Below are 18,744 nucleotides of genomic sequence, written 5' to 3'. Positions count from 1 at the left end.
CGAACCTCAGTTGACTTCCTCTGGCCTGTTGTGAGATGCAACAGTCTGTTTGCTTATTGCATGTTGCAGGATGAGTGCCTCTTGTCATCAGTGATTTTTTCATTTAGTTTTCTCATGGGGTCATGTTTCAGTTGTCTGTCTGATCAGTGTAGAATTGTGATTGTTTTAATCTTACCACACATGGTTAAAGCTGCAAGTGTTTCTGTTGTGGCACGTAGTCACCCTTTACTTAGACTCGCTTATATATTTTGTGCTCCATGTGCTTGATCCTCCAGTACAAAATTATATGAGGCATTGGAGGGAAATGTTCTGAAATGCTTTTGCGGTGAAAAATATTCTTAGTGTTAATGCTCTGTGCTTTTTATGTGTACACTAGGGCCAAAATGCCTGCAAAATGTTTGCGTGCTTCACTTCCTAAATGTGAGCAGTTCCAGTGAACTTGATGTGATTATTCACATGCGTTGTTAGGGACAATCCAGCTGGTTAAGGTTAAGCGTGCTTGCGGAGGTCCTCAGCTATGTACACAGGTCAGTCAGACTCACTGAGGCTTTTGCATGGTTTTGGGGTCGGCTTGTAGAGATTCAGCCACAAGAACAAAGCTAAAGTGCATGCTTTAAATTTACTTTATTTTAAGTTTAAAATATGTCTGGTTTTGGCAAATTGATCTTAGGATTATGATTTGAAGCTTAAGTTTGCAAAAATCCTGTTGCGTCATATTGAAGTCACTGACACTTTAACCTTGTTAATCCTTGGGACACCTTTTTAATTGTACCCATTAAAATTTCATACCAATGCTTGGGTACGTTTGGGAATGTATAATTTTTAAGTTTGCACCATATAACTAATCACTGTCTAGCAAAGTGGTGCTTTCAGTTCATGAATTTAATTTTATGAAGGTTTTGGACAGTACTAGTTATCTTTTACAGTCATAGCAACGGGACTTATTAAGTTTTTTTTAACGACAAAACAAAAACCTTGAAAAATCAGGTGTAGAAGGTGGTGCTGATTTGCTATTGAGGCTGCTTGCTGACTTCTTAAATTATTGAACTCAAGAGCGAACAGTAAACTGTAATTCCTCGCCACCTTATATAACCTGAAATTTCATTAATGTTATTTAACTGTTCCTCAGCCGCTCTCTCCTTTCCAGAGGAGTCACAAGTAATGCATTATTGTGGTGCACACGTAGAGGAAGCAGAATACTGCTCAAGTTTATAACTTCTATCTTCAGTAGTTTGTTTACTCTCATGCACGATTCAGTGTTAATTGAAAAGGAGTATGGTACTTTGGTCATACATTTCTTATAACAGATTGATACGATTTTGGCTATCTTAGGCTGTAAAATGAGACATGATTTGGAGCAACAAGTCCCTACACAATAGGAATAGGAAAAGCAATGCATAGTGATGCTTTCTTGCTAATGATCTTGAGTAGAGAAATACTGTAATCTGTCATTTTTAAGACCCTGTTAAGCCTTTGTTTAAACGGTAATTAAAAACAATTCTTTTGTTCTCATCCCACAGTAACACTGGCTGCAGCCAAATAGATCAGTATTTTTCTCTTAACATAGAAAATATTATGCAATTTGCTGTTAGTGTTTAATTATTTTCCTTTCCTGTCTAAAAATGAGATAGTGCTCTTTGCCTTGACAATATCATGAGTTTAGCATAGTTTCTTACATGGGTGTACAGTTGGATTAAATTGCTGGATTCTGGTGTTTGTCTACAGTCAGATGCATCTTTTGTCAAGTCTGGTTAGAATACCTATGGTATTTTAATAATGCTCCATTGATATTTGGGTACTGTATGCTGCTATTTATTTACGGTAGCAAAAAAATATGTGTGGGTGCCTCTGTCACCTTTCATCAGACTGCTGCACTCTAAAATCCCTCCTTTGTTTTATAAAGTGTGCTAAACCATTCTTTTGCTATCCTTACCAGAAAAGGACCAAGTGTCCCCCAAATTAGGCATTATGTTATGAGCTAGGGTCACCTAAATTAATTTTGAAGTAGTCTTTTGGTGTGGACTCTGCGTTAATGTTTTTGGTGGTGTGTCCTGTGGTCAGGAGCTGATAGTGCTGGTTTCAGTGTTCCTGTACAATGCAACAGGCGTAGTCTCTTGGTCAGCCAAAGATGGAAAAAGGCGTATGTTGTTGCTGGTGTGTTCCTGGGGCTTAAGGATTGTAACTGGACTTGAAGAATTACAGTCATTGTGAGGAGATAAGCACTCAAATAACTGAACTTTTCGCCATCAGATATTTTGTGATGGTATTAGCACTTCTGTTTTGCTCAGACGAAGCTGTAGAAATCTATCTTTCCACTTTTCTCACATTTTTCAGATAGAACCTGCAATACGTCTGTCACTGACTTCATCTGCTGCAAAAGATAGGTGACAGGATATTATCATATCATACTCTTTGTGTGAACCCCTGGTCACATTATGAGTTTTAGCCCTTTGTCCAGTTGGTAGAATGAGGAGGAAACAAAATGGACCTATGGAGACAACAATTTTGTGGCAGTAGAAAAGGTGCTCACCAAACATAGCATCCAGGACTGTAATGGTAAATCACTTTATAATGCCTTTTGAGAGGGATAATTGCATCAGCTTTTGTATAGCTGGGGATGTGTGCTCCTCCCTGGTGTTGAAAGTTGCCCTTATTACAGCCATGATATTGAAGGTTTCTGAGAGAGTCCATGCTGGAGCATGAATGCACATCTTCTACCCAAAACCAGGACAGCTCTTCTGAGTTGTATTCTTGTTAAAAAGATTCTTGGCAGGAGATAACTGCAGGATCAACATAAAGCCCAAGAAGCGTAGCCTCTCCTTTCATTGACTTCATCTCCAAGTTACAGTTTTACAGAAGTGTTTTTCAAAAAATACAGCTCCATGTTTAATTGTGTCTGCTAGATTGCTACCAATAGCAAACATAGTTCCTGATTTGAGCATGAGGTAGGCTTTTGGAGGAAGCTTGCACTTCTTTTAAACCTGTTTTAAGATAGGCAGAATGGTTCAGTTTTGAGAAATCTCATCGGACAGCACCTACCACTTTGTTGTTGTCATACTGATATTTTAAAATACCTGCATCTTTTGGATTCTTTTCTGTGGGCTTTATATAGGTGTCTTTTCTTAACTGTGCATGCTTGAGTGGAAGGGACGAACAGAAGAAAAGATGTAGAGCAGTCAAAGATTCTCAGAGGTGGTGGAGTTGACATGAGAGCACAAGAATGGTTACACTAGGTCAGACCAAAAGCACAATATTTTAGCATTCTGTCTTTGATGGTGACTAAAAGCAGATGCTAAGAGAGTAACTTAAAAATCAAGTATGTAGCAGTACTTCCCTAAAATATAGGAGCTGCCTTAGCTGCAGCTAGTGTCTTTATTTCTAAAATCTGGAGATTTTTCTTCTATGAGCTTATGGAGCTGTATCTTGAATCCACAAAATTTTAGCCCTTGCAGTGGTCTCCAGCAGGGACTTTGGTAGCACAAGGCCATGTCAGGTGAAGAGCTGCCTCATGTGTGTTTTAAATCTGTGTCCTGCTAGTCTGATTTGATGCCTGATATTGGAAGAGATACAGAACTGTCAGTTCCTATTCAGGTCTCTTTAAGATGCACCACTACTTAAGTGTTGAAATACTTATCTTTAGTCTTTTGTTCTTTATGTTGGTGGCAGTTCACAGTGCTTTGAAGCTACTGTCATCTGCCCAGAGTAATCTAATTCTTAATTCTAGCCTGAAATGTTTAAAACTGAAAGCTTGATCACTTCTTAAATTGATAATTTTTTGTGTGCAACCATATCTATTTGCCTCTTCAGCTGTTGAATGAATCAGAATTAATGAGAATTCAGAGATAAATAATCTTCACTATGTGCTGGTTCTGATTGTTCTTTTTCCTTTCCACACCTTTTATTCAAATGTCTCCACCACAATTTCTCAGCTGTCATTTTCACTCTACTTGATGTCCATGTTCGTCCTCTTCATATTTTTTGTACATTTCCTCCTTTTTCTCTTTACTGCTTCTGTACTCACACTTGCTCTCCATTTTCCCTTCATTTTACCTAGGTTAGTCTCATAGTAAGTACCTATAGTTGTTAGAAATAAAAAGCACTAAAAATTGTGAGTATGGTACTTATCACATGTCTATAGTAATTTGGCTTCTTACTGGCCTTCTTTCTGCTTTTCATTATTGTTGTAAGCTCTTTGAGGTAGGAAATAAATTCTGCTGCAGGTACTATGCCTCATGTAGTGGTTTCTGAATTTTGATTCAATCTTCTGACATCCATTGCAATACTGTTGATGAATTAGTGAGTTTTCCCCCAAAAGAGATTATAAAACTTTTCTAGAGTATGATTCTAGTGACTATCATGAATTAATTTTCATGTTTTTGTGTGTGAAAGCTGTCTTAGAAAATTTCTATCTGTTGTAGGAACAGCAGCAATACTGGTACCAGCAGCACCTGCTTAGCCTGCAGCAAAGGGCAAAAGCCCATGCTCAGGGACAGCAGCAAATTAAAGGTCCAGTAGTGAAGGATGCATCTGAGCAGAGAGCAAAGTCTGAAGAAGGGAAGACGAGTGCTTCAACTCAGCAGTCTGAACCCCCTCCACTTAATGAATCCCTACCTCCAGCTTCCAAAGAAGATGAGTCTTCTCTTACATCCACTGAAACTCAGGTAGGCTTTGTAAAGTGATGCCACTCCATTTGTTGTGCTAGATGGGACAAAGAAACAGGAAAATAATGCCATCACAATCTCATGTATACTGTGTAACAATAACTAAATATGGTAAAGCAATCTTAAAAGAACATTTTCTGAGGCTGCACCAATTAAAAACATGAAAATGCACTCCTTGTATATAGACTTAGATAGTCACCCACACGTGCATCAAGTGAGTCCAAGCTTGACTCACATGTACCTTCTCCAGCGTTGTTTTCTTTGTCTATAAGAAACACTTTGTGATACCTAAGTGCAAAATCAAGTACTCGTTAGATAAGGACTGTTATGTTTAAGACACTATTTCTTAATTCCTCTCTGGCAGTTTGGCAATTCTGGCTCCCCTTCTTTCTGTGTGTTATAGTTTGTCTGAAAGCCAGGAACTTTGCACATAATATTTTTGTCAGCATGCATAATAACAGTTACTACATAATGGATGAAGGTCATGATTGATGTTTGAACAGATTACTGTAGGGTAGTAGATTACCCTGCAGCATGTGCTCTACTTTAACTTACAGTATGTGGGTTCCTACCAAGTGGCAAAAATAATGCATTCGGAGTTACTTTACCACATCATGAAAAAGTACTGTTGTCTCATTACATTTGCTATGAGCAACAGATAACAGATCTGCATTGATCTCTTTCCTGTAGGTAGTTTCTGTATGTATGAATACCCTAATTGTCATCAGCCTAACCTCTAGATCAGACTTTTCACATTAAGAATAAATGAAGTAAAAATCAGCCCTCTAGAAACTGTGGGTGGCTGGAACACTGAAATGCAGAGTGATAAAATAAGAAACACTGAGAATTTCCTGTAAACTGAGTAGTGACCGAGTGTACTTTTCTCCTGATAGAAGGAGCTTTCCTTTATTTATAGTATTTGCCTTTTTCTCTAGCTCAATATTGAACCTCCCGATGACCCTGAGGAAGATTTGAGATTGCAGCAATTGCAAGCAGCAGCAGCTCAATGGCAGCAGCATCCCCAGCACCGGGTTGGATTTCAATATCAGAGAATAATGCAGAAGCATGCCCAACTGCAGCAGATAGTACAGCAGTATCAACAGATCATGCAACAGCCTCCACACTTACAGGTGAAACACTAAGGAGATGGAGTTTGATATACTTCCTGGGTGACCTAGCAGTCATGGTCTGCTGAAAAATTAGTAGTTGAATAATATGTCATGGTTGGCTCATTTGTCTATCTACTTTTTCTGCTTGGGTAGGAGTCTATATTCCCTTTTCCTACTGTCATTCAACTTCAGAATGAAAAAAGAATTGATAGATGGTGATGAAGCTTCAGTAGGATGAGAAATACAAGACTTTACACTTGTCATAAGGTTTTTCAGACATACCTGGGTGATACAGGAGCAAAGCTGAACATGATACTGAATTTACTCAGCTTTGAAAGTCTTACTGCTGGAGAAACTGAAACCTTGAGAAATAGCCACGTGCTATACGTATTGAAAGCATGAGGATTGATTTGGGCTTTAGCCATTGCTAGCATCCAGTAATAATACAGCTCAAAGCCCTTTGATTATATCTTTCTTTGTCTGTCCTGTTTTAAAAAAAGGAAAAAAAAAAAGGCTTTTGTAAATAAATGTCCTCTAGTTATAAAATGTATAAGTTGCCAGAATGACTTCAGACATCACAGTTGGTGTTTGCTTTTGTTTCAGTATAGTAGTTCTACAAGCTTCTGCCCAAGTCAGAAATTGTGATATTACAAGTGATACTGAAATATGTGGCTCTGAAAATAACTAAGGTGGTATTTTGAAGCTATTCTTGTCTTCTCATTGCAGACAATGTCAGTGGACATGCAGCTGCGACATTATGAGGCACAGCAAAAACAGTTCCAGCAGCTTCATAAAGATTGGGAACGATCAATGAACCAACAGTGGCAGCATCAACTTCAAACCTACCCTCACAAAGACCAGCTTCAAGAGTATGAGAAACAGTGGAAAGCATGGGATGAACAGATGAAGGTCACTCAGTCCCATCTGCAAGAGAAAGTGAGCTCACTCCAAAATCTAAAGAATCAGTATCCTGCAAATGTTTCGCTGCCACCTCCATTTGTTCCATATTCTCAAACCACTCAAGGGGGCATTCCTGTTATGCCTCCAACTTTACCTTCAACTACACCTCCGCTGGTCCCTCCGCCTCTCTCTTCTGTTTCTCAGTTATCCAATTCCTCTGTCCCTTCAGGATCCAGTTCTCAAAGCAGTCAATCTACTGAGACACCAAGGCCAGCTCTGCTTCCCACCCCTGGTACCTATGCATCAAAAATAGCTAGTTCAACTGTCTATTCACCTTATCATTCTCAAGTAAGTTCATCCTTTGGCTCTTCAGACCACGGAAAGTCTCAAGTTCATCTTAGTAAACAAACTGTCTCTATTTCATCTGAGCAAGGATGTGGGGAACTGAAAGCCACTTCTGCAGCATCTTCAACACACGTATCTACCATGCAGGATAAACCAGTGAGGTCGGGTGGATTGCTTCCAGATCCTCCCAGATCAGCACGTTTTGAAGGCCCCAGAGGCCCCAGGTAAGGATGTTTTTGTTGATTTATACATGTTCCAGGCTACAAGACTTTCAGAAATGAAACACATATCTTACTCTCAAATCTTCCTGAGATCATGTGAAGTGTGCTTGTTTGGTGGAGGTTTTGTTTTTAATGTATGCACACCATAATCTGTATTTATCTCATTAAAGCAAAGATAGATGCCTTTCATCTGAGCATTATCCAGAATAGGAGTAGAATGGTTTGTTTTCTAGCAAAATGTGTGGCCACACTGCACCCTTTTCATTCCAGAGACATAATGCCCATTTTGTGAAAAGGGGAAAGCTGTGTAAATATTTGATATATCTTTGTTGTCCTTAGTTGGAAGATGATAACTCACTTGAAAGAGTAATCCTGTCTGAAAAGTGATCTAAATTCCCAGCATTCTGTCAGTGGTACTTGGAACACCGTTCAGGAAAATCTAAAACAGAAATGTTGAAGGATTGTTTTTAAGGTGTTGCTATATATGGTAGCACTTTAATGTAGGCATTCTGAAAGGGATTCAGAAAAGTATTCAGATATATATTCAGTTGAATATATACTAACATAGCTATTTACTAGAAATTTAGATGCTGTTTATTTTTTAGAAACAATAAAAAGTAGTCTTTGTTTGTAATCCAACATTTATTGCAGAAAGAAATGAAAATTCAAAGCTGTTCACCAGTATTTTAACTTCTAATGTGACAGAGTTCTGCAGCTATATGATTGTCGTATTTACTGCGCTTTTCAAAATGGCTGTTTGATAAGAGAGGTAGTGCTTGTCTTAAGTACAAATCAATGGTTTTCTACACGTGTAGCATTCCTTAGCATTCAAAGAATTATAAACAAGAAAGAGAAGGAAAGAAATTAAGATTTGAGCCTTAGGATCATACCATTAGGATTCTTTGCCACTTTTTCTTTTGCATTACATCATTATGGTCTTGGTTTTGAAGGTGGCTGTCTTTATCTTTTGGTAAGATACATTTTTGTTCAAATTTAAATCTTCATTTTATCAGGTGGATGGCCTGCTGCCTTAATGTAAAGATACTCTAAAAGCCAGTGTTCTGTGTCTTTTATGTGGTTTTATACCTGCTATATTGTTTAATCCAAGATCTTGTTTTTGGAACATTTTTCTTTCATACTTGACATGATATCAGGTTGCAAAAACAACGTCTGTTCTGTCTGGTTATTAGTTCAAGATGGCTTGATGTGATCCCTACTGAATCAAAGAACAGTGTTGTTCTGTTCAATTGTTTCTATCCTTGCATACTCTGCTGGACTTTACAATCATATCTTCATGTTTATTTCCCTTCTCTTTGCTTCCAAAGTGATCATTGATGAATAATAATTCATGAACTGCTAGCAATATAAATGAATTTTTTATAACTTTAAATAATTGTCTACCTCCTGATGGTTTTTAAGAAGTGTTGTTTCTGGTCCTGGGAATTTGTTGGATGTACAGTTCTGAGCAGACTGTTTTCATGATTTGCTAGTGCGTGTCTTTTATGTGCATTGGTTTAGAGCTCAGTGATGTGCAATGATAGGCTGTGGATGATCAAAAATTTCTAGAATGCACATACAGGAGCTCTGGTTTTGAACATACTTACAATATTTAATGCTGTAACCTTTGTGCATTCCTGTATTGTGATTGCATGACTATTCTAAGGTTTTATCAAAGCTTTCCCAAAAATCTGTTTACTGTTTCTTCTCAGTATAGTTAGTAGAAAAGAGAGTCCTAATAAATTTTTAACTGAACTTGGGATAAATTAAAAATGTTTGTTACCTGCTGCCATCCCAGCTAAAAAGTCCCAGGTAATGATTAGACATGTAAAAAGACACACACACCTTTCACCTCTCTTCAGCAATTAACTTTTCTCAAGAAACTGTAAAGAACTGGCTTAAACAAATTTTCAGAATTTTGGGGATGAAGTGTGCCTTATGGTATCCAACCTTCTAGCTATACCTTCCATGTAGAAGTTGATCCTTCAAATCTAAGCTATCGTGCCACTGCGCTTTGTAATTTCTTCGTTTTTTTCTCATCCTGTTCATCTTGATCTCTCCTTACCCCCAAAAAGGCATTTTACTGTGTTGACTTACCAGGATTTTTAAAATTCTTTGAGGTTGTATAAATGATCTTGTTTGGTAAATTGCTCACTGAAACAGTAAGTTCTGCAGCAAGTCAACCGCTTTTCGTAACTAGGCAGTAATGAATTAATATACATAGAATCATAGAGTAGTTTGAGTTGGAAGGGACTTCTAAAGGTCATGTAGTCCAAACCCCTTGCAATGACCAGGGACATCTTCAACTAGATCAGGTTGCTCAGAGCCCTGTCAAACTTGACCTTGATTGTTTCTAGGGATGGGGCATCTACCATCGCTCTGGGCAACCTGTTCCAGTGTTTCACCACCCTCATAAAAAATTCCTTCCTTATATCTAGCCTAAATCTACCCTCTTTTTGTTTAAAAACCGTTACCTCTTCTCCTATTGCAATAGGCCCTGCTAAAAAGGTTGTCCCCTTCTTTCTTATAAGCCCCCTTTAAGTATTGAAAGGCTGCAATAAGGTCTCCCAGGCCCTTCTCTTCTCCTGGCTGAAGAACCCCAATTCTCTCAGCCTTTCTTCATAGGAAAGGTGTTCCATTCGTCTGATCATTCTTGTGGCCCTCTTCTGGACCCGCTCCGACAGGTCCATGTCTTTCCTGTGCTGAGAGCTCCAGAGCTGGATGCAGTACTGCAGGTGGGGTCTCACTAGAGCAGAGTAGAGGGGCAGAATCCTCTCCCTCAACCTGCTGGCCATGCTTTTTTTGATGCAGCCCAGGATATGATTGGCCTTCTGGGCTGTGAGGACACATTGCCAGCTCATGTCCAGCTTTTCATCCACCAGTGCCCCCAAGTCCTTCTTGGCAGGGTTGTTCTCAATCCCTTCATCCCCCAGCTTGTACTGATACTGGGGGTTGCCCTGACCCAGGTGCAGGAGCCTGCACTTGACCTTGCTGAACTTCAGGAGGTTCACATGGGCCCACTTCTCGAGCTTGTCCAGGTCCCTCTGGATGGCATCCTGTCCCTCGGGCATGTCAACCACACCACTCAGCTTGGTGTCATATGCAAAGTTGCTGAGGGTGCACTCAATCCCACTGTCCATGTCAATGATGAAGATACTGAACAGTACTGGTCCCAGTATGGACCCCTGAGGGACACCACTTGTCACTGATCTGCCATTTACCATTACCCTCTGAGTGCAACCATCCAGCCAGTTTCTCATCCACCAAACAGTCCCATCCATCAAATCCATATCTCTCCAATTTAGAGAGAAGGATGTTGTGGGGGACCATGTCAAAGGCCTTATAGAAGTCCAGATAGATGACATCGGTTGCTCTTCCCTTGTCTACCAATACAGTCACTCCATCACAGAAGGCCACTAGGTTGGTCAGGCAGGACTTGGCCTTAGTGGAGCCATGCTGGCTGTCTCTAATCACTTCCTGTCCTCCATGTGCCTTAGCATAGCTTCTAGGAGGATCTGTTCCATGATCTTCCCAGGCACAGAGGAAACACAGACAGGTCGGTAGTTCCCAGGGTGCTCCTTTCTACCCTTTTTAAAAATGGGTGCAGTGTTTCCCTTTTTCCAGTCACCAGGGACTTCACCTGACTGCCACGACTTTTCAAATATCATGGAGTGTGGCTTGGCAATTACATCAGCCAATTCCCTCAGGACTCTGGGATGCATCTCATCAGGTCCCACAGACTATATATGTTCAAATTCCTCAGATGGTCATGAACCCGATCTTCTCTTATAGTGGGAGGGACTTTGCTCACCGAGTCCCTGTCTTTCAGCCCATCCACTCGAGAGGTGTGGGAAGACACCCTGCTAGTGAAAACTGAGGCAAAGAAGTTGTTGAGTACCTCAGCCTTCTCCTTGTCCATTGTTACCAGTTTACCAGCTGAGGTCACTGGGGTTGGGGGGTACACTTTCTTTGACCTTCCTTTTCTGCCTGCCATACCTATAGAAGCCCTTCTTACTACTCTGTGTCCTTTGCCATGTTCAGCTCTAGCTGCGCTTTGGCCTTCCTGACCCCATCCAGTGAGACGCAACTGTGAATCCCAAACATCCAAGCCACTTGACTTCAGATATGAGTTCTCAATTTTTATTTAAAATGAATTTGATTTGTTCTAGTCTATTATGTAAATCAGTATTTGAGCACATGCTTAAAGATTGGATTTTTTACTAGATCAGCCTTGTTAAATATGATTGCATGAATTATTCTTCATTAGTTTGCCTGACCTATTTCCTCATATTCAAGCGATAACAGTTGTAGGTGCCCTTAAAAGGAATTAAAAAACCTATGCAATAAAAATATATTTGTTTCAGGTATATTATCTTGCATGGAATTGGGTGATATCGCAGTTTATTTCACTTTCTGAAAGGTTCTGTATTTAAAGATTTTTCTAGATGGCGTTCATCGCCATAGTTAAGTAGGCTTGTTGCATACTATTAAAAGTTCAAAAAGAATTGTTGATTGCAACAAAACTTCCATTAAACAAAAGTTGAAAGGTTTTTTTCAAATTAGATTGCCAGCTTTCTTTGTCAGTCAGTTTTCAGTCCTGAGATATTTAAGCCAAATTTCCTTTTAGGGTTACATAATCTGCAAGTGGCTTAAACAGGTCTTCAATGGACAACATTGAATTGAAGAACATGTCTCTCTGCTTCTGCACTGGTTTGGTAGGGATTGATCCGAAGCCATGCTAGGATTCATGAGTTAGAAGTGACTTTTGGGGGAGGATGAAACTCTTGAGTATTTTAATTTGACATTCATTTCAATGAAATTGCCATAATGTCATCTATAGATTTGATGGACCTCGAGGAAGAGGATATGACAAATTTGAAGGCTCAAGACAGCGAGGGCCTCGTTTTGACTCCCAGCGCTCAGAAGGATACAGGTCGCGTTTTGACCGACAGAATACCGATGGACAGTCTTCAAGTAGATGGGGGACTATCCCACGAGGACCAGCAGCACAATTTTATACTTCGACAAATGCATCACATGGACATGGTTCCCGATCTAGTGGTCCACGGTGGAGGGGGCCCAGGCCTCATTTGGGACAGCAGCAGCAGCAGTCACAGACAGACTTACAGTCAGAAAACAAAGAACCTTTTACAGATGTAGCTGGCAATCAGCAGGCTGTGAGCAGAACACAGTCTACTCCCGATGCACAGAGTGCAGGTTCCATTGAGCCAAATGAGGACCTGACAAACACTCAACAGGAACAATCCAAACCTGAAGTCAAAGAAACTATTGCAGACCCTCCTAAAAAGTGGACATGGAGTTCACATGATCCTAATGAGCAAGTGGAAGAGTCCAAAGCACCTACTCCGCCTATTCAGAACCAGAAATCAACACCCCTTTCTAGTAACACTGTAGCTTTGCAGTCAGGTGTTGCCAGAACAGGTGGTGCGGTAACGCCTGTAACAGGAAATCAGGATTTGGATTTGCCAGACAGCCAGTTGATTGCTTCAGATAACACCCAGGGCCTACCTGGACCAGAAAGCAGAGGGAAAGGGCCATTTATGCATGAAGATAGAGGCAAGGGACCACTAAGCAGAGGAAGAGGCCAGGGCAGACTGGATGATGGCCGTGGCAGAGGGCAGGGAGATGGCCGTGGCTGGGGAATGGGCCGTGGTAGGGGGATGGGAAGGATGGATGGTGGCCGAGGGATGGGAAGGATGGATGGTGGCCGGGGAATGGGAAGGATGGATGGTGGTTGGGGAATGGGTAGGATGGACGATGGCCATGGCCGGGGAATGGGCAGGATGGACGATGGCCGTGGCAGAGGATATGTATACAGAGGCAGAGGGCAGGCTAGGCAGGCATCCATCCGTGGCAGGGGGATGTTCAGGAGAGCAGGCAGCAGGGAGAGGATGCCAGACAGGCGGTCAGGCAGCAGGGAGAGGATGCCAGATGGGAGGTCTGGCAGCCGAGAGCGGGGACTGGGTGGACGGTCAGATAGCCATGAGAGGGTATTCTCTAGCCGAGACAGAGAGCTAGCTGGGCGGACTGGCAGCCGGGACAGGGGACGGGCAGGTAGCCGGGAAAGAGGCCCGGTCAGGCAGGCGGGTAGCAGGGAGAGGGAACCCATGCGGCGAGCAGGTAGCAGGGAGAGGGAACCCATGCGGCGCGCGGGTAGCCGGGAGAGGGTCCCCGTCAGGCGGGCAGGTAGCCGGGAGAGGGTCCCTGTCAGGCAAGCAGGTAGCCACGAGAGGGGCCCAGTCAGGCGGGCAGGTAGCCGGGAGAGGGGTCCCATCAGGAGGGCAGGTAGCCGGGAGAGGGAAGCAGGAAGATCTGAAACAGGCAGTGTAGACAAACCCATTCACCTAGGAGATGACCCTGAAAAATTGCCTCCATACCATCGAGATGAGACACTCAGGGGTTCTTGGGGTCATGAAGATGACAGAATGCAGGAGGAATTTCCTTTAGATAGTCAAGATGATCCTTCTTTGGAGCATGAGCGATTGGATGACTGGGAGAGAGAACGATACTGGAGAGATCACAACTCTGATTATCAGGATGATGCTGTAGATGCGTATGACAGAGATGACAGGTTGCAATCTCATCATTCATTGCCTCCGTTATCTCCCCTACCACCACTACCTCCTTTATCATCTGATCATGATAGACGAGATTCATGGTGGGATGACTGGAAAAGGCCAAGAGAGAGGGAACTAGAGAGAGATCTAGATAGGACTGGAAGATCCTCAGATATTTATGATCAAGATTTGGACAGAGAATGGGATAGAGATTGGGACATGAGACCTATGGATGACAGAGAAATGGGGAATCGTGACCTGGATATCCCCCCTCTACCACCATTACCACCTCTTCCACCTCTGGACAGATACCGTGAAGATAGGTGGAGGGAGGATAGGAACAGAGATCATTATGACAGAGACCTCCGAGACAGGGGGGAGCTGAGAATTCGAGAGTATCCAGAGAGATATGACTCATGGCGGGAGAAGCAAGACTACCTTCCTGAAAGAACTGATTGGGAGAGGGAACGGTTGTCAGATAGGTGGTATCCAGATGATGGAGACAGACTGCGGTCTTTGGATGATCACTCTGATTCTTCCCTTCCTCCACCTTCACGTTCCTCTGATATGCTGGGAGCAGATTCAAACCTCGACTCTGACCAGTCCTTGGGAGGAGTGATGGTCCTTAGCCAAAGACAGCATGAGATAATTCTGAAGGCTGCCCAGGAGCTCAAAATGCTTCGGTGAGTTGCCTGGTTCTGTCACGGGTGGGAATCCCATTCTGTGGAGATGGTGCTCTTTTCCTCATTAATTCCTTGATTTACGCAGTAATGGTTTCATTTCTTTTTGCCACAGCATGATAGTAGGAGCTCATGTGGAACAAGTTATTTGGGGTACTTCCATCACAGCTTTTGTGGATGGACTTTTTTTCTTAAATAGATGGTTGTCCCTTTCCCCATGAATATGGCATTACCTCTTTGTTACTTTCCAGGAAGAGATCTGTCTGCATCACCTGACCAATCTGTTGTTATCCCCAAATGAGCTTGTTGATAATTGCTTTTCAGGCTTTTTATTAGTGTCAGATGAGCTCATTGATAATTGCTTTTTAATACTTACCTGTCAAGATCTACATTAATGTGGTTCTTAATTCACACAATGGAACCTATTTAATTTTTGGATACTGCTTACATTTTAATTAAAGCATATGTGGATTTTTTCTTTTTTCTTTTTACAATGCTCTCTCATTTGAAATCCAGCATCATTAGCAAATAGTTTTGTCAAGTTTGGTTGATCTTAGTTCTGAGGATCAGCATAACAGCAGTGATAACAATCAGGAGGATATGAATGCAAGAGTTCACCAAGACCATGTTTTAGAAAGCAGCTGCTAGACTCCATAAGGCTTTAACAGGTGTTTCTTTCAAAATAAGTGATAGAATATACCCTTAAACATCAGAAATACCCTAGGGCTCAGTAAATCTAGTAATATTAGAATGAGTGGAGCACGTATCATCTATCTGAACGCTATCTTTGTGATTTGGTGTATGGGTTTAGGTGCATTAAATGTATTTTTTTTTTTTAATGGAAAGATGAGTTTCTTTGACTATTTTCACTGAATGAGATCTTTCAGAGGAGATTGTAGACAAAAGAGGAAGCATTTTAGAGATAGCGGTTCATGTGGTTCATCCTATTCATGAGTTACTGAGAGATAGCTAAGGATTGGTGCTAGTAAATACAGGTTTAATTTCATAAACTAGATATTATGCTAAAATAATGGGCAATTAAAATGAATGTTTGGTTACCATTATTACATCTACATTAAACCATGTTGAAAGATACAGAGGCGTTTTGCACTTTTGTTGATGCCACCTTGTTTTCAGACTCATAAGATTGCTAAGCATCTGTCCCTTATGGAAGGCCTTACTTGCACGCCAAAATGCAAGAAAAATAATAAAGGAAGAAGTTTTATTCTGAATAATTTAATCTTTTGCTGCAGTTAGGTTAATTCAACAGGTGTTAGCAACTGAGGAATCTGTGTTGTAAAGCAGTATTTGCCAAAAGTTCAGAACAGGAAGCATAAAAGCATGACTGCATGTCTCAAGGGAAACTTGTGATCAAGAAAGGATGCAGCTAATACACTAAATACCTCCATGGTTAGGTGGATGAAGCAGAGATTTCTGAATCACAGCGTTGACCATGTAAAGCCTGCTGCATCCTTTTCTTCTTTGGACTTGGCCCCTGATGCTAGTGTAATATGTGGTTTTCACTGTGAGTGATTTCTTTAATTTTTCATTTAAACTACAGACTGATAACACTTTCTTGTGATTCATGTGCAGAGAGCAAAAAGAACAGCTACAGAAGTTGAAAGAATTTAAACCTGACATTTCTACACAGGATTCTCCAAGATCACAGAACACGAGCACAAGGCCAGGTGCCTTTCAGGTAAATTCATCTTATGTTAACTTCACAACATGCTGGTAGTAATTACTATTAATGTGTATGTCAGATCAGTTCTACACTCTGATGGCCAAACTTCTCTGTGGAATGCTTCCCCAGCAGCCCGTACAACATGATCAATCTTCTGTTGAGGCAAAGCAACTTCTAAGTTTCTTTAGATTTTCCAAAGCCTTTTCTACTCATTCAGTCCACCATGTCTTCTGAGCATGACCCACTGGAGACAAGTAGCGCATGAGGTTCAACAGCCTAGATTGCTGAGGGATGATGTGCAAGAAGAGGTGAGCTCTTCCAAAACCGGGGCATAAGGCTCATGAGAAGACCCTCCTGTTCCTTGCCTAAGTTCTGACATCTTGCTCTGTTTTTCCTGCTTCAAGAGCTCTCTCTTCTTTGAAGTTAGAGGAATTTGAGGATAGGTCCATCAGAAACTGAGATATTTCAATGTAGAGTGGGCATTAGCTTTCTGTTTACTTTCTTTATTGTGAAGTCTCATTACCCTCTGGAGTATCATAAAGAGCATGGAAGCTCACCTTTGTGCACCTCCATGACTTCATTTCCTGTTGTGATGCAAGTTATTCCTCTGCTTGCTTAATCTTCTGGATGGTTCTGGGGGACTCTTCTCAGCTGCTTGTATTTGTTTTTTTTGATAATTCATACCTGGTCAGAAACCAACTGAATGCTCATGTTAACTCGGGTTTATAAATCCTTCCTAGAAGGAATGAACAATTTTTTTAAATGTATGTTGGAGAAGATACCTGAGTCAATGCACAATCTTTATTCTTAACCCCAAAGTTACAGGTGCCAGTAAATTTAGCCTTAATGACCTCTGGGTCTGACATTTAGCCATATGTCAGACCTGACAACAAACAAGCTTTGTTTGTCCCTCTCTCTAGAGCAGTGTTATGCAGTGAATGAGGCACTGCAAGTTTTCTTTTTGCCTAGGTGGCCTCTTCCTTGTTTACAGTGTCTATAAAGTAAAATAATCGAACAGATTTGCTACCAAGAACTGCAGGTATGTTGTTGCCTTTAGGAAATGTCTTTACTGAACTTTGGTATTTTGTGTCTCAGACTACTTCACCCATCTGCCTGGAGGTATTCAAACAACTCTTGTCTGTCTTGGGATTCCTGCCTTCAGATTTCTGCTGTGACTTTGAACTGTCGTTACAAAGTTCAGCTTTGTATCTACAACCTTTCTGCAAGTTTTGTTGCATGTTGCTAATCAGGCTGCGTGTAACTTGGCATCTGCTGTGATGATGAAAAGACTCTTGTGACACAGCACGTGGGGTTCTGTGGGGATGTTTGGTTCACAAAGGGTTTGGTTTGGTTTGTTTTTCCACTGGGCAAGACCTCCCCATTTCTTATGTTGATCTGATGTTGATTTCATTAAGGGATTTCCAGGTGCTTCTGCTCTCTGGGAATTTTTCCAGTCACTTCCAGAAAGAAGCTGGCCTTATCAATCCTTTTGTGCCTCACCAAGCTGCCCTACTTTCAGACTTTCTCAGCCTCCTCACAGACAGCAGGAATCGTTGGGAATAAAACCATAGACACTTTTGAACTGAGATAGGCCTACTGGAGCTTAAATTGGTAAGGTTATTCTGAAGGAGAAAATAAATAATATTTAAGCCTTCACATAGTGAACAAACACCAAATTAGTTCAGACCACCAGTTCTTGAAATATTGTCCTCCTACCTGTAGCAACTTGATGGAGGTACTAGAAAATGCTTATGATTTGATTACAGATTGCCATTGTGCTTACTGACTTACAGAGGATGAGAGAAGGTTAGTTTACAGATCTACATTAAAAGTGCTTTCTGCATCTAGGTCTCTTCTCAGCTATCTTCAGAGGCACCAGTAGAAGCCCAGGCAATTAAACCTTCTCCTGCTGTTATTATAAAGCCTCCCGTGTTGTTCAGACAGCCCACCCCTGTGACAAGACCAAGTGCCCCACTGACAAGGCCTGCTACACCTATGACAAGGCCACATGCTCCAGTTTCTACTCCAACTACAACCCCAAGTCATGGTCAATCTTTAAAACCATCACCTTCTACTGTGGAACAGGAACGCTGGGATGAGGATTCTTTCCACGGACTCTGGGACACAAATGAGGATAAAGGAGCAAATATGGAGTACGAGTTGTGTAAACAGGAGTCAATGATGCCTCCACCAGTCTCCTCGCCTGTGAAAGTACCTGCCGTTCACACCTCTGTTCCATCAGCTGTACCAGTGTCCCTTCCTCCAGTTATTCCACCAGTTCCTAAAGCATCTGTAATTCAGCAAACTGTGGATTATGGCCACGGGCGAGGTTGGTATTACAGTGTATATGTTTGATCTGTAATGGAGAGCTAATTAATACTCCTAGCTTCTTTCTAAATGAGAGTGCCATGCAAAGCGTGCCATAGGTGTTCTGCAGCTGACCTGTAGGCTGTACACATTGTGATCTAATACTATGCAATGCAGTTTTAAGGAGTCTGTAACCTCCAGCCTTGAGTTTAATGTTTTCTTCAATGCCAAAACCAAGGTGTTGTGTATTTATGTATAGCTC

The 18,744-nt window shown here is 41.5% G+C and overlaps 1 protein-coding gene across 1 annotated transcript in view; it reads left to right on the top strand.

Moving 5' to 3' along the window:
* The window catches only part of YLPM1 (YLP motif containing 1), a gene marked incomplete at both ends in the record, with an annotated part of 35,951 nt that overhangs the window by 1,401 nt on the left and 15,806 nt on the right, over positions 1 to 18,744 (top strand). The window contains 6 exons of the mRNA XM_082000552.1: positions 4,419 to 4,661; positions 5,597 to 5,791; positions 6,497 to 7,239; positions 12,074 to 14,494; positions 16,085 to 16,190; positions 18,024 to 18,504. Coding sequence (XP_081856678.1) covers positions 4,419 to 4,661; positions 5,597 to 5,791; positions 6,497 to 7,239; positions 12,074 to 14,494; positions 16,085 to 16,190; positions 18,024 to 18,504 — 4,189 coding nt within the window. The remainder of the gene's footprint in view (positions 1 to 4,418; positions 4,662 to 5,596; positions 5,792 to 6,496; positions 7,240 to 12,073; positions 14,495 to 16,084; positions 16,191 to 18,023; positions 18,505 to 18,744) is intronic.

The sequence above is a fragment of the Phaethon aethereus genome, assembly GCF_964289735.1.
Source record: "Phaethon aethereus genome assembly, chromosome: 5".
Lineage (NCBI taxonomy): Eukaryota > Metazoa > Chordata > Aves > Phaethontiformes > Phaethontidae > Phaethon > Phaethon aethereus.
This window is presented reverse-complemented; position numbering and strand designations above follow the sequence as displayed.